The sequence below is a fragment of the Agelaius tricolor genome, unplaced genomic scaffold (genome assembly GCF_023055355.1).
Source record: "Agelaius tricolor isolate 1412-34295 unplaced genomic scaffold, bAgeTri1.0.p SCAF_1, whole genome shotgun sequence".
Classification (NCBI taxonomy): domain Eukaryota; kingdom Metazoa; phylum Chordata; class Aves; order Passeriformes; family Icteridae; genus Agelaius; species Agelaius tricolor.
The window spans coordinates 4,468,652-4,482,887 of NW_027269261.1; the positions used below are offsets into that span (position 1 = coordinate 4,468,652).

At 46.1% G+C, this 14,236-nt stretch overlaps 1 protein-coding gene across 9 annotated transcripts in view; it reads right to left on the reverse strand.

Moving 5' to 3' along the window:
• Positions 1–14,236, reverse strand: part of SPTBN1 (spectrin beta, non-erythrocytic 1) — a 116,118-nt gene that overhangs the window by 30,212 nt on the left and 71,670 nt on the right. For 7 of the 9 annotated variants that reach the window (XM_071450319.1, XM_071450234.1, XM_071450149.1 and 4 more), the window contains 14 exons: positions 12,404–12,577; positions 11,699–11,790; positions 11,246–11,326; positions 10,429–10,544; positions 9,468–9,580; positions 8,655–8,842; positions 7,262–7,379; positions 5,833–5,991; positions 4,922–5,224; positions 3,992–4,145; positions 2,413–3,286; positions 2,139–2,273; positions 796–1,552; positions 376–578 (listed from right to left, as the gene is read on the reverse strand). In XM_071450319.1, the coding sequence (XP_071306420.1) occupies positions 376–578; positions 796–1,552; positions 2,139–2,273; positions 2,413–3,286; positions 3,992–4,145; positions 4,922–5,224; positions 5,833–5,991; positions 7,262–7,379; positions 8,655–8,842; positions 9,468–9,580; positions 10,429–10,544; positions 11,246–11,326; positions 11,699–11,790; positions 12,404–12,577 (3,467 nt within the window). The remainder of the gene's footprint in view (positions 1–375; positions 579–795; positions 1,553–2,138; positions 2,274–2,412; positions 3,287–3,991; positions 4,146–4,921; positions 5,225–5,832; positions 5,992–7,261; positions 7,380–8,654; positions 8,843–9,467; positions 9,581–10,428; positions 10,545–11,245; positions 11,327–11,698; positions 11,791–12,403; positions 12,578–14,236) is intronic. The other 2 variants (XM_071450567.1, XM_071450709.1) reach the window with 1 other exon arrangement.

The window sequence follows — 14,236 nt, forward strand, 5'->3', positions numbered from 1 at the left end:
TACACCAGCTCGGGGGCAGCAGAGGAAACTGAGACTGGTGGAACCAGACACAGCCAACTGCTGCAGCTCCCACCAGAGCATCAAGTCTGCTCATACTCCAAGAATTACAAGGCAACACTCAAACAACCAAATTCTGGGTAGGGAGCTCATTACCTACCAAGCCTCTAGAAAGTGGGAAAGTTATTGTTTAACTAAGATGAGCCTGGTGCATTCTTGAAACATGACAGTTCCTATTTTTCCATGAGACAAAGAAAACAGTCTGGAACAGACATTTTCGAAGCTGTTACTTTGCCTTTGAATCCTGATAAAAGGGAATCTCTCAGAGAACAGAATTAAAGGAGGAACAGCTACATTGTACCATCATTCTGCCCTTACCTGTCATCAATTGAGTCCACCTTCTCCTGGATTTTATCAGAGTTAATGTTCCCATCGCTAACGAGCCTCCTGCCTGTCTCCACAACTGCATTGATCTTTTCTTCATTGGCATCCATGGTGGTCATGAAATCCTCCTGCTTTTTAATAGCAGCTTCTGCTCCTTCCAAGGTGGTTGGCATCTCTGTGTGCGCCAGAACATACTCCTGGGATTAAAGAAATCAGAGAGAAAACTGTTACACTCAGGCTATGCTGCTGCTCCAACAGCAGACACCTCCCAAGAACAGTTTGAAGTAAAATACAGTAAGAAAAGGACAATTTGTCTGCTTGTGGCTCTCCTGCCAATAGATTTGGTCTGTTAATTGCTTGAAGTACACAGTGCCAAGCTGTAGAAATGAAGTCAGGTATATCTTGACCACTTGCCTGGTTATTAAGGAAAGCTTCTGCTTGCTTGGTGTCTCTGAGGAACAGCTGGTAGGCATGAGACTGGGAAAGGAGATTTTGCCTGTTCTCCCACATTTTGTGAAGCTCATTCCATCCGGTGTCCAAAGCCTGCAGGCGCTGGCGCAGGAACATGTACTGAGCGTCAGTTTGTCCTTGTGTCACCATCTCACCCATGTCCCTCATCTTCTGATAATCTTCCTCATAGTTGTTGATTTCATTCTTGATATTCTCGTGCTGAGTGAGCAGCTTCTCAGCCTCTGTCAGGGTGTTGGGCATGTCTTCGGAGGCAATTGCAGTCTGTGTTCTGGAGAGCCAGGACTGGAAGTCATCCAGATCTCTCAGGAACTGCTGCAGCTTGCTGGCCTCTCCCAGGGACTCTTCCCGGTTCTTCAGGGTGGTCTTCATTTCTTCCCACACGTCGTTGATCTCTGCAAGCCGTGAAAGGATGGCTTGTGCCTGGTCAGGATGCTCTGATTCCAGCTTCTCTGCCTCCTTCTGCAGGTCACTGAGCTTGGCTTCGATGGCCACCAGGTCCCGTTCCATGCCCGTCAGCTTCCTCTGCAAGGCCATCACTCCAGCCAGGTCGTTACCCAGGTCTTGTGTGGACTCAATCACTTTGGTCTTTTCCCTGATCCAGGATTTGGTTTCATTACATTCAAGATGGTAGTTCTGGATACTCAGAGCAGAGAGCAGAGCATCCTTCTTCCTATCTACCAGTTCTCTGAACTGGCTCCACCTGAAATGTGTGAGGAGAGGAGAGCAGAGAAATTGAGATTTGTGGGAAAAGGATGTGGAAGCATTGCTGAGTGAGCAGCTGCTCTCAGCAGCTTGGTAAACCCAGCTACTCAGGGTTTCCTCAGTCCTTCCCACACCATCAGTATTTCTAGCAAAGCAATCATTAACCCAGATATGGTCTGTATTAGAATGTGACAAGTACCAGCACTCTGAATATAATTTTTCCTCAAGAGAAAAATTGGCAGCTACACCAACTTTTCACACTCCCTTGGTTCATTCTGAAGCTAAAAAATGCGGGAGTTTGCACAAAACTATATTGATTTCTTTTTTATCATAGTAATTATTACAGTCAATTTCCATCTCTCAAATCAAGGTACTGACACACTCAGGGCCTGTTTAAGTCAAGAGCAAAACTCTACCTGATAATCAAGTATTTGAAAGGCACAACTCTTTCCTTTTGAAGCCTTAAAGATACTTCAGGTAACAGCATCAGAATATCTTAAAAAAGCCTACTTAAGAAAATCAAATGACCCCACCATACTTGTTCCAGCTGGTGTGATGTTCCTGAGCACGAGGCTTTCACTTACCTTGTGTTGAGTTTATCTTGCTGTGCTTTGATCTTCTCCCCAGGGTGGCCACTGTGCATCAGCTGCCTGGCAATCTGGTTCACCACGGCCACACGGGATGCCTGGTTGTTCATTTCTGGCTCCAAGCTTTCAAACCTGGAGTGGGGGGAAAACAAACAAACACAAGATCCCCCAGGCATTAGAGAATCTGAGCCACAGGCAAGTTGGGAAAGGTAGCTGGGGTAAAACACTTCCACCCAGTATTCCCCAAACTTCCTGGTAAAGGCATTCTCACCTGTGCTGGATCACTTCCAGGTCCTCAAGCTTCTCTGGAATCTGCATATTATTCAGCCACTTCTCCTTTTCGTCGATCCAAAGCTCACAAGCATCTGCCTCGCTGAACATCTTATAGAGAGCGAGGGTATCCTGCAGGGCCTGTTTACGCAGCCGGGTCAGCTCAGCAACCTCTTTGTATCTCTCCTCGATTCCGGACAACCTGCCTTGCACATCCGGAGACTCCGCGTGCTCCTGCGGCAGGGCCTTGGCCTGCTCGTGAAGAGAGTCGATGGTCGGCCGGTAGCTCGCAATCTCTTCAGCCACATCTTTGTGCTTCTTGACCAAGGACTGAGTGGAATACTCATCATGGCCAACATCATTGCTGGAGACAATCTTGAGGATGTCCAACATCCACGCATCAATATCGTCAGCATCAGCCTGGAACTGGTGAAGGAGAGAGGCTTCCTCCAGCCGCTTCTTCCTAATGGCAGATAACTGCTCCAGGTTAGCCCACTGCTCCCGGATATCCTTAATTCTTTCTCTGATCTTCTCAGACCCAAAATGCTCTTCCGCGATCATGTCTTCACCTTCTTTTATCGCCTGCTGAAAGTGGCCGCTGCGGCCGCTCATCTCATCCTCAAACGCCTTGTGTTTACTCAAGAGTCGGACGACACTGGTTAGGTCCTTCCCGTAGTCATCAGATGACAGGATCTGCTCCTTCTCCCTGATCCAGCCCTCCTCTTCAGCCATTTCCCAGAAGAATTTCCAGAGGCGCCGGGACTCCTCGAGGCGCGCGCGGCGCTCGGCCGCGAGCTGGCAGAGCTCCTGGTAGCAGAACTCCATGTGAGCCACGCGGTCCCGGATCACCTGTGGGTCACAGGGCTTGTAACCTGCTGGGACAGAGAACGTGGGTTACTACCTGGGCTCGCTCACTCCCATCCCCACAGCTGGGGGGGAGCTGTGAATTCCTCTGAATTCACAGAGCTCTGAATTCCTACGCGTGCCAGCTACAAGGTTTACATGAAATAATCCATGGTTAGTCTAAGGAAAGTGAGTGGGAAGTGTTCAAGCTCCACCACACAATAACACAGACCAGAAAATACTATTCTTTCCAAAGACAAAAAAAAAAAACCCAAAAGGAAAGATATTCGTGACTGTTTCCAGTGAGACAAAATTCACTGAGTTCAGATTTATACACAACTGCACAAAATGGACGCCATTTACTCTGTTAGTAGCACTGGGCTCTAGGGAATTGCTTCCTTTTAGGATAAATCAGGACACCATCAGACTGGGTCCAACAGTCTGTGAAAATGTTTGCATTAGGAACACAGCATGGGGAACTGCGGCGACCTCTACAAAGTCACAGCAGCTGCTGGTGAGCAGTGTGACATCCCATGCAAGGCACAATGCCACACTCAGTTCCTGAGCAGGCTCCTGGACAAATGAATCACTGAAATGCGGAGTACAGAAGGAACAAATGGAGCTGGATTCTCTCATTATGGTGGGGAATTTAGTTAACCTATCTTGCAGAACTAATGAGTCTCACAGATAACCTCATAGGTAATTAAGACAAAAGGGGTATGTTGGGTGCTGGTTACCTTCTCCATCGGTGGCAAACTTCTGAGCAGAGGCATTGACCCCTCTCACTCTCTCAGCCTGAATAGCAATGTCAGCTTCCACCAGAGCGTGTTTCTGCAGCAGATCCTCAACTCCCAACAAATGCTTGCCATAGTCTTGGGACAGTAAAAGCACCTGAACAAAATGAGGAAGACAAGTAAAACAGGCTGAAGGCCATAAGCTGTTTGCTTCTTTGGGACTCCAGGCACTGTTATCTGTCGGTACCTTAGGTCAGAGGAACTCCAAGCCCGTAATGACAGAAATTTCACATACATGGTTGATACAAATTTGAGCCAGCAGTTCTGAAATCACTGGCAACCATGAAGAACTTGACTGGTCTTTAATGAATTTGCAGTCTAGGATGCTGAGAGGCTGAGTTAGCTCAGCAGGGCCAAGGAGCAGCACTCAGCCAAGGTGCTGTGAGCTCCTGCTGAGCTGTTTCTTTCCTCCAACAGCTTCCAAGTTCTGCTGGCTGATGGACAAGTTGTGGTCCTTTCCCTTCCCGGATCCCAGGAGAACAGACAGGAAGAAATTCAAGCTTTTTAAAGCAGAGAGGTGAAGAGGTGACTTGCTCCCCATGCAAATCATGATGGAGAGAGATTATTTAATTCCCTTTTACCATATCTGTCATCTTTACCCAAGCACTGTGACCAAAACTTGTGGGCTCTATGAGACAAACATGAAGCTGGAAAGTAGCTTTTTATAGGAGTGAACTTGTTCTTTTTCCTTAATGTGGTTTTAATCTTTATTGTTAACAAATCATGAGGAATTTGTTCACTGCTCTTGAATGTGGATCTTCTGGGTCTCTTTACTAAACCAGAGGGGCAAAATGAATCTTAAAACTTGACAGAAAGGGACACGTACACCTCTGAGCAATATTTGGCCTGCATTCTCAAAGGACTTCCACCCACCTTCATCTCATCCATCCAGTCCATAATGTACAGCATTTCCTGGAAAATCTTCTGCAGCCCAAGGTTCATCTCCAGGCGCTGTCTCCGTGCCCGGAGCAGCTCCAGGAGATACTCCCACAGGCGGATAACATTGTCCTTCCTTGCAGTGATGCGTTTGATGTCGTGGTAGTTTTCGGTCTCGAGCTCCTTCGCCACGGCCACCACGGCCTGAACGCGCTCCTCGTACGCCGCGATGTCCGTCTCGATGGCCTCGTGCTTCTTCGTGGCAGCCTCCACTGCTGGGAGGTCAAAGCCAAAATTGTCCTGCAAAGACAGAGGAGCTTCTTCAGGAATGGCTGCTGAGGACTAAAGTCTCACTGCTCAACCTCTGCTGTCAGTTCTGACTTGGCAAAACACGCTTGTTAGCAAATCCAGGACCTCAAAATGCTCCCAAGAGGCTTCTTTAAATAAAATAAGAGATGCCTTTGATAATAAAGAACCACTGATAAAATCAGAGATATTTTTCACTGCCCTTGGGGGAAGAATCACATGGCCATCAGGATTAGGTCTGGGGCTGATCTAATATTATCATTTCTAATATTAAACAATAAAATTAACTCCTAGGCTAATTTCACTGAACTCACCAAAATATTCAGATAAAGAAAATATTGACTGTGGGTAGTTATTTCCTCATCAAATTCTCCTGACCACAGTCTGGTAGGTTCAAGAAAGGGAATCCCAAATGTATAAAAGAGAGGATGTACAGTATATACACATCTAGAGTAACTAAATACAATAAATAAATATACACCTATATTAATGTAGTAAAATATGAGGCACAGGGGAAAAAAATGTTCTCCTTGCAAGAACTGCATCCTGTAATTACTCATGGGAACCATTTTAGTCACCCAGACAATTTCTGAGAGCAGCACCTGAGAAACGAGACGTTGATTTTCACTCAGCCAAGTTTCTCTCATAGCTGCCTTGCGATCGAATCTCCGTGCAAGTTGTTCCAGTTTCTCTTGTCTGATGAGCTCATTTCGCAGTGCCAGTTCTCTTTCATGTTCAGCTTTTTCCAGTCTTTCCCAGGCCTGAAGATGTGGAGGAAAAACACATGGCTTCTAAACAACACATTCTTACAAGATTATGATAAATCCCATCTCCTTTGCATGAAATCAGGGCTGAAGTCACCACAGGCAACTTTCACCAAACTGGTTCAATTATTTATAAGCCCATAAATCCAGTTTGCACTGGCTGGCCCTACACCTTGTTTGCTAATTTAAACACATGACTTAAAATCTGTTCTCAATTAATCAGTCATTTTCTGAGCAAGTTGTTTATCCCAGATTCATTTTCTCCTTTCTTACCCCTCTTCCCAACAAAGCCTAAGGAAACCGCCTGGCTTGAATGTGTAAGAAAGTGTTTATTTAAAAAAATAAAATCTCCTGAGTGCTACTCCCAAACATGCAGATTCTATCTTCCTCCTTTAGGAAATGGGAATTAGAGATTCATGGCCTCTCACCTCCAAAATCAACATACAACTGTTGTTCTTTACTACACTTTGGAAAAGAAAACAACTGCAGAATTTGGCTACTTCTGTGCTTACAAGTCCTTTATTCCCCCCAAGCCAGAAGTCCCTCACATGCATGATGATAATATTACAAAAATCAGCAGTCTTAGAAGCATGTTGGAAGTCAGCTAATCACTCTCAGATCTTACAGACAACGAAAACCCCTCAATTAAACATAAACTAAATCTAAATCCAAACAGATGTGAAACTGCCTGAAACACAACTATTTTGGGCATTCCTCCAGCAACCAGGGGAGCTGAGCAGTTTGCTGCTCCCTGGGATGAGGCCACAGACACCCACAACAGCTGGTCTGGGACTGCCAAGCACGATCAAACACAAAGGAGAAAGCTGCCAGGCTGAAGCTGTTTGTTATCCTTGAGAGAGCCTGTCAACTCTGCTGTGCCCAGCCCTGCCCTGGCAGCTGCAGCTGCAGAGAGCAGGCTGCAGGACCCCAGAGGGATCCACGATGCCCAGGCAGGGCACTGGGAGGTGAAGGGGAGGGCACAGCACCTACTGCTGCTGCCTTCTGTCACTTCTGTCCAAGAGCCAGGACCACGAGGGGCAAGGCAGAGCTGGCAGCCCCAGCAGCAGAAGCTCCTACAGATGCTGAGGACAGCCCAGGCCTGGCTCAGGGTAGTAAATCTGACCTATGGGAAAAGGTCACCCCACCTCACCCATCCCTTACAGCCTTACATCAAGGCTGGAGATCACAAGTGTTTTTGAGAAGAACAAATGTGGTTGAGAGAAAACAGCAAGATCCTGAGTCACAGGGGAGGAGCTGCACAGTTTACCTTGTTAATGTCAGAGATGAGTTTGCCCTCCCTTGGCATGTACACTTTCTGATTGTTGGCTCTCATTTTGCTTTGGATGGTAAAAAGCAGCACTTCCAGGTTTCCTTTTTCTGTAAATCTAAACAAAATTTTGCAAGAGAATTGAGTTACAATCAAACTTTCATTACTAAGGTATACATTGCTACGGTATAATTATAGAATCATGGTTTGACAGAATAGTTTGGATTGGAAAGGACCTTAAAACCCATCCAGTTACACTCCCTGCCATGGCAGGGACACCTTCCACCATCCCAACCCTGTCCCACCTGGTCTGGAACACTTCCAGGGAAGGGGCAGCCACAGTTTTTCTGGGCAACCTGTGCCAGGGCCTCACCACCCTTACAGGGAAGCACTTCTATAAAATATTGAGCATAGTTGACTACAATAAACTACAATAAAGCACTTGTTTAAAATGCTGACATGGTGAATGGTGCATTCACATAAACACCTCCATCTTGTGTGGAAACTGGGAGCAATGGAAATAGCCCACACTTCCCCTGGAGCCAGTTGGGGCAGACAGCAAAAGCAACTTCACAGAAGTCAGCTGTCTGAGTGTTTGGATTTAAATCCCTGGGGGACAGGAAAAGGCTTTTTTTTCATCCTAGTACGTGCACTGTCCTAGTTCACTCCATCAGCACAAGAAATGCAAGTTTTATTTAAAGCCCTCTGCAGTCAGTAAACTCTTCCCACTGTTTTCCCTGTGCTGTATGCCTGGGAAATAAACAAACTCCACGGGCATTAGGGAATAGTCTGCAATTTTAGAAGAAGTCTGGATCCTGTGTAAAGTTTTGGGTCGTGATTATTATTCATTAGAACTCGAATTAGACAAAAATAATAAACAGATTTGATATCACAATCCTAAAAGAGGCTTTCCAGAAATAAGTTTTGCTTGTATCAGTTTGAGCAAGTAGAGCTGTTTGACAAAGCCAGACACGTTTCCTCTTCATGTTGGATAAGCAGTAGGGATCTTTTAATAGCAGCATTTTGGTATTATCCACTGCTATTAAAAGCACGAGTGGTGACATTGCTGTACTACCACAGTATGCTATTACCACTCATATGATAAGACAGGCATCCCAGGGCAGGGACAGCTTCCAGGACTCCCAGATCCTGTGGGAGACACGCTTTTCTCTTTGCTGTTGTTATTATTTGCACACTGAACAGCACAAAGCAAACAGGCCCCAAGTAACATCAACGAGCACCAACCAGGAATAGGAGAGCTGGGCTCGCTCAGGAAAATAAATTCTTAAGCCACAACTAAAATTACTTGGATGTGTTTGTTTTTTAAAAAAATCAATGAGTGACTAAGCCAACAAGACCAGTGACTGTTGTGTTAAGCTGAGATTAAACTCACTTGGGTGGTTTCTCCACTGTGCGGTAAGTGTTGAACGCCTGCAGCTGCTGCTGCACCCCAACCAGGGAGTTGGCGAATTTGCGATTGTTGAGGATGATAATGGTTTGCTCAATCCACTCCAGCAGGTCAGAAGCCAGGGACTCGTATTTTTCTATCATTTTCTCTGTTTCAATGGCATTGTCAAGCACCTGCAGCAGCAGCACAACACACATGAGTCACAAGGGCAGTGCTCTTCAGTCATTTAAATCCAACAAGCCACATAAAAGAAACTGCTGGAAGACTTGAGTTGTGAATCAGAGTGCTCACTGCCGGGATCCCTGAGAAATGAGAGCTTGGCATTTTTCAGCACTAAATTCCCAAGATCCCACAGCAATAGGGGGGCAGAGCTGAGGCTCACACAAGGATTCACGTTCAGCTGGCCAGCTGTAAGGACTGGGGCAGTGTGGCCAGAGGACAGAGAATGACTGCACATGTTTTTAATTAGGGACTTTTCCAGAGGAGACAGAGGGCCCAGAGGGTGAGGAGCAGTTAATGAGAAAGGAAAAGTAGTAATGATGCAAAATGAACAAGCAAAAATAAAACACCAGCCAAGTGTTTTCTAATGTGAGGCAGCTGGAAATTAACTACTCCTCATAGTCACATGGGAATATTTAACATTCAAAATATGTTCAAAAGCAAAAAAAAAAATCAAAATTACCAGAGAGTGGACTCTTTAAATATTAACACCCAAGAGGAAAAAGAAAATCAGAAATATTTTGCCTGCTTTGTAAATGATATCATTTAATTTGTAATTTATAATTTAAACTGGCAGACCTTTCCAATACGTTTTCCTTCGACAGCCAAAGCTTTCATCTTGGAGAAGTAGTGATAATATGTCACCACATAGGTGATGATTGACTTTTCATCAGGGTGATCAACACTGATATCTGCAAACCAAACAAGAGTTATCTCAGCATGCTGAGGCTGCAGGGCTTACACCAACAGAGCTCAGAGTGCACCAAGGATACATTTGGGAGTCAGAGATGGGTTCAGTGGCAGTTCAGCCCCTAAGGTTGTTTTCCTAATAAAAAGTGAATTGAGCAGCTTTGCATTGGTTCTGGCAGTAGTGTGGACTGGGGCTAAAGCTTGGGGCCTTTGGGCTTTACAGGCAAGTTCCAGACTTTGCCACAGCTTCTGAACAGCCAAATAACTCCTGTGGTGTGTGTGAGTTGACAGAACTACTTTTAATTGACAACTGCAGTGCTGTGTCAGCATTTGGAGAGAGGAATTCAAACTTATGCCTGTCCAGGTGAATCTGAGAGATACAGGTGGAAAACAAAATATTTCTCAGCAATTCTGAGGCACTGGAACATAAGCAAGAAGAAACTTGCCCAAACACATCACTCCTGCCCTGTGACACAAAAGGCTCTTGCCCCAGCACTGGGAGCACACACATTCCCACAGAAGCACAGGCACTCTGCTCCTCTGTTTCTCTTCCTTCTCAGAAGGAAGCCTCTGACTGGAATGACTTTATGGACACATGGCCAGGCCAACAAACTTGTCAGATGGCAGTAAATAAACACAGGATTAAGGGCTCTTGTGCTACTGCTGCTCAGTTTGCTGCTGGAGAAATTTCACACTCTCTCCCTCCCTCTCTGCCTGTGTCACCAGGTGAGTCAGCAGCATCCAGCTGCTCTTGGACACAAAAAGCTGTCACAGAGATGTCCTCTGACATGGGGGGGGGGGGGGGGGGGAGGACAGAGCCCTTAAGTGCTGAAACTGCTGGAATTCTTACCCTCAGGGTCCAGGAGCTTGGTAAGACCAAGGTGCTGCTCTGCAAGGTTAAAAGCATTCTGCAGATTGTAGTGTGCATTTGATTTCTTCAGCTTGTCAAAATCAATCAGATCAGGCCTAGACAGGATGGAAAATTCTTTAGATTTCCCAAAGCACAGTGCAGCCACCCTCAAATGAACTAAAATCTCCAACCCTTAGAAAATCCAGCCAAGGTTTCATGCCCTGTGCATTTCCCAGCAGTGCTAAAGGAATGAAGCAATGCCCAGCACATGGCACAGCAGGACTCAGCCATGGGAGAAAGAGGAGGGGCTTAACAGGAGGGAAGGTGACCCTGGAGAAGAGAAGAACAAAGCTGTGGTCATGAGTCTCTCCTCATGCCCATGGAAGCGTGCAATCCATCTGGATTAGCTCCACCTGAGCTTGCCATGAGCAGCATCCCCAGCCATGGCAGCCTGGCACCACATCTGGCCACCCTTGGGCAGGGATTTCTTTTCCCTCCAGGCTGCTCTGGGTGTGCTTCCCCACTCCTGCCCCCCAGTTCCAGACCTGGGCATGGGTTACTCACTGAGGTACAAGAACCAAACCAAACCCAAATAATCACAGGTGTAATTTATGCCCTTGAAACCAAACACAGCCTGTTTTGACTTGTGGTGTGAGAAGCTGCTGCCCAGCCGAGCTCACAATGAGCTGTAAAGCTCAAATCAAAGCAAGTTGCTCTAAAACTCTCAGCAACTCCTCAACTTCCTGCTCTTCACAGATTTTTAAAATCAAGCTGCAAGGTGGCTGCGAAACCAGGGCAGACACTGAGCCACACGTACCTGTGCTTATGGATCAGTGCATTGAACGCCATCCCATCCCTCCAGCTTGTTGTAAAGTTGTGGATATTGACATTGGGGTACCTGCAGAACAAAAACAAGGAGAGAGCATTCAGTACAGCACCCCCAGTGCAGCTCTGCACACTCTGGCACCAAAAGCCAGAGCAGGGAGACATTAAGTTTGTCTTGAAAGTGTCATTATTTCTTCAGAATAGGGAGAAAAAGAGTCAGCATATCACTATATATATTCATGGATTATCAGATTGGTGTGTTTATCACCCAGAATCAACATCACAAATTCAGACTTTTCTGACTTGTAAACATCAATTCATTTGTCTTGAATACTGTCTCTCTAAATCCACTTAAGAAGAGATATGTTTGCCCATTTAAAATTGTTTCAACAAAAACTCAAATTGCTGTAAGAGCTTTAGAGATAATGACTTATTCCACACTCACCCAGCTGTTTTCATCTGGCACCACAAAAGCAAAGCATCTTTAGCAGATTTCTTCTCTTTGTTGTCCTCAGTTTCAACACTGATATCTTGGATCTAAAAGTAACATAGAAGATTTCAATATTTCTCTGAGAAAACACATTGCCTTTTTGGAAAAGGTTAAAGGAAGGCTGGGAAACAACAAAATTAATGCTATTAAATGTTTATTACTATGTTATTTATTATGAGTTATATATTTATTATATGCATGTATTATTCTTTCTGCAAAAGGACTTTCCAGCCTTTTTTAACTGAGGGCAAAGACCAATCTGGAACTTGCTGGAAAACAAGAAATCTCAAGCCTTAGCTGGGACACTAAAATAATTCCTGTGGGCACCCTTAATCCATATCAGTGGGAAGGTTATGGATAACCAGCACGGAGATGGAAAGCAGCTCAGGGCAGCATTTTCTCCTGGATCTTGTGTGGAGACTGGAGCTTCACATTTATTAGTGATTTAAAAAGAAAGCCATATGAATTTCCCCACAGGAAACTCCCACCCCAGGTCAGCAGCACTACAGACACTGATTCATCCTGACAGGTTCCCAAGCACTTCTTCCTCCCATCAGATGGGAGCACCTGGGAGCCCTCTGCTCCTAAAATCACAGTGAAGAATGTGACAAACAAGCATGGAAAGCTCATCCATGTATCTGTGTGTGCACACAACTCTACCTGGAATCTCAGGATAATGGTCCAAATAAGGCCAAGTGTCAGCCTGTGATTCCCATCCACAATATCATGAGATCCCATGTTTTCCAGGTGCACTCGCTGCTCCTTCAGGAACTGCAGGGCTTTATCCACATTCTCCAGGCAATGGATGCGCATCCTTCCTTTAGTTGGTTTAGGCTAGAAGGAAAAAGGAAGAATAAAAACATTTATTACTGTAGATGGGAGGGGGAAAAATCAGAGCTTGTAAACTCCTCAGTCCTGGCTGGGGCATCACCACTCCCAGGCAGCAACGCTGCATTTGTTCCTCAAATTCCAGGGACAAACCCACTCCTTGCATCTTCCAGCCCATTTTCACCAGGATAATGGAAGCAGGTGCCAAACCCATGGTGGAAAAACCAATATCCTGGACCTCAGCTAGACACATGGCCCCAATTTCATTTGCCTTTCAAAGGATTTTTCCTGCTTATTTCCCTCATGTTTCCTCTCCAGGATATTCACTCACAAGCTCAGATTTGAGCTGTGAGCTACCCAGTAAATCTCCTCCAGAAGGAAGTGGCATTGCTTTTCTTTGGTCAGTAAATCGGATAAAGAGTAAGAAAGTAACAGAGATTGATTAGAAATTTTTCTTCATAGGAAAAAAACACTAATTAAAAAAATCAGCTACACCAACATAACACAGTGATATGAAGGCCCAGTGCAACTGCAAAAATGCAATGAATGTGTTATCAGCATGCAGAATTCTGCTGTAAAACTGAATAGAATTAAGGGAACTTTGTTGTGCAGATGAGGATTACAGCTGAATAGCCTATTCAGTGTGCACTGGGATGTCACCAAAGGTACTCAGCCAAACAACTAATTGCCATAATTTCCTTGTTTTCTGCAGTGAATGTAATTAAGTGGCCATGGAAATAGCTCAGGCAATATCCTTGCCCCAGCCTGCATTCAAGGTGAAGAGTTCCAGCCAGTGCCATGGTACTGTCCCTGGAGACACAGCCTGTGCCACAGGGGATGGTGGAGAGGGAAGCCATGCAGGAAGAAGCCCTTTGGGACACACAAACCCTGAGGCCACAGGCTTCAGCCTCTGTCAGCCTGGGTCTGTTCTCCTCCCGAGGCTGGGGAATGATGCAGGATTAACCCACAGCTCACAGCAAGGAGGAGAATTTCCAGGGGACTCCCTCTGCTTTGGAGTATAAAGGCCCTCCAAAGAGGCCCAAATTGCAGCCTGTGCACACTTCATCCATCCCAAACTGCTGCCAATGCAAAGAGCCACAGCTGGAGCAAAAGAGGCAGGAGAGAGCTGCATGGTTGGCTGAAGCCTCCCAGAGATTCCTCAGCAGGGACAATCTGGGATCAGCCTTTAGCTGGCACCATCAATCATTAGGGGTGTAGAAAGCTGGACCTAAGGCTTGGCTGAGCCTTGCAAAACAAAACCCAGGGAGGAGGCAGTTCTGGGGCAGGAGGGAAGGCGGAGGCCTGGCTGCACCCCCAGCTCCGGCCCACGGCTCCTCTCAGCCCATGGCCACACCTGGAGCCCTGGAGCAGCTTCCCAGGCCTGCTCACCTGCACAAGGATGTTCCCAAGGCTCAGCAATGACTGTGACTGTGGCCATTTCTCAGCAGCAGTGGCAGACCCCAGCCTGTCCCCTCTGCCTTAACACAGCCCTTCCCACTGCCTGAAGCAGCACCTGCACCACCTTTATGTCTCAAACTACCGAGCAGGAAAGGATTCAGAAAGCTCTTTCTGTGCTCTCAGAAGCTCCAGTGCCATGGTTACAGAGCCAAAACCATTCACCAGAGATGTTTTATGTAGAGGAAGAGGCGTCTGAGTCTGGTTTGT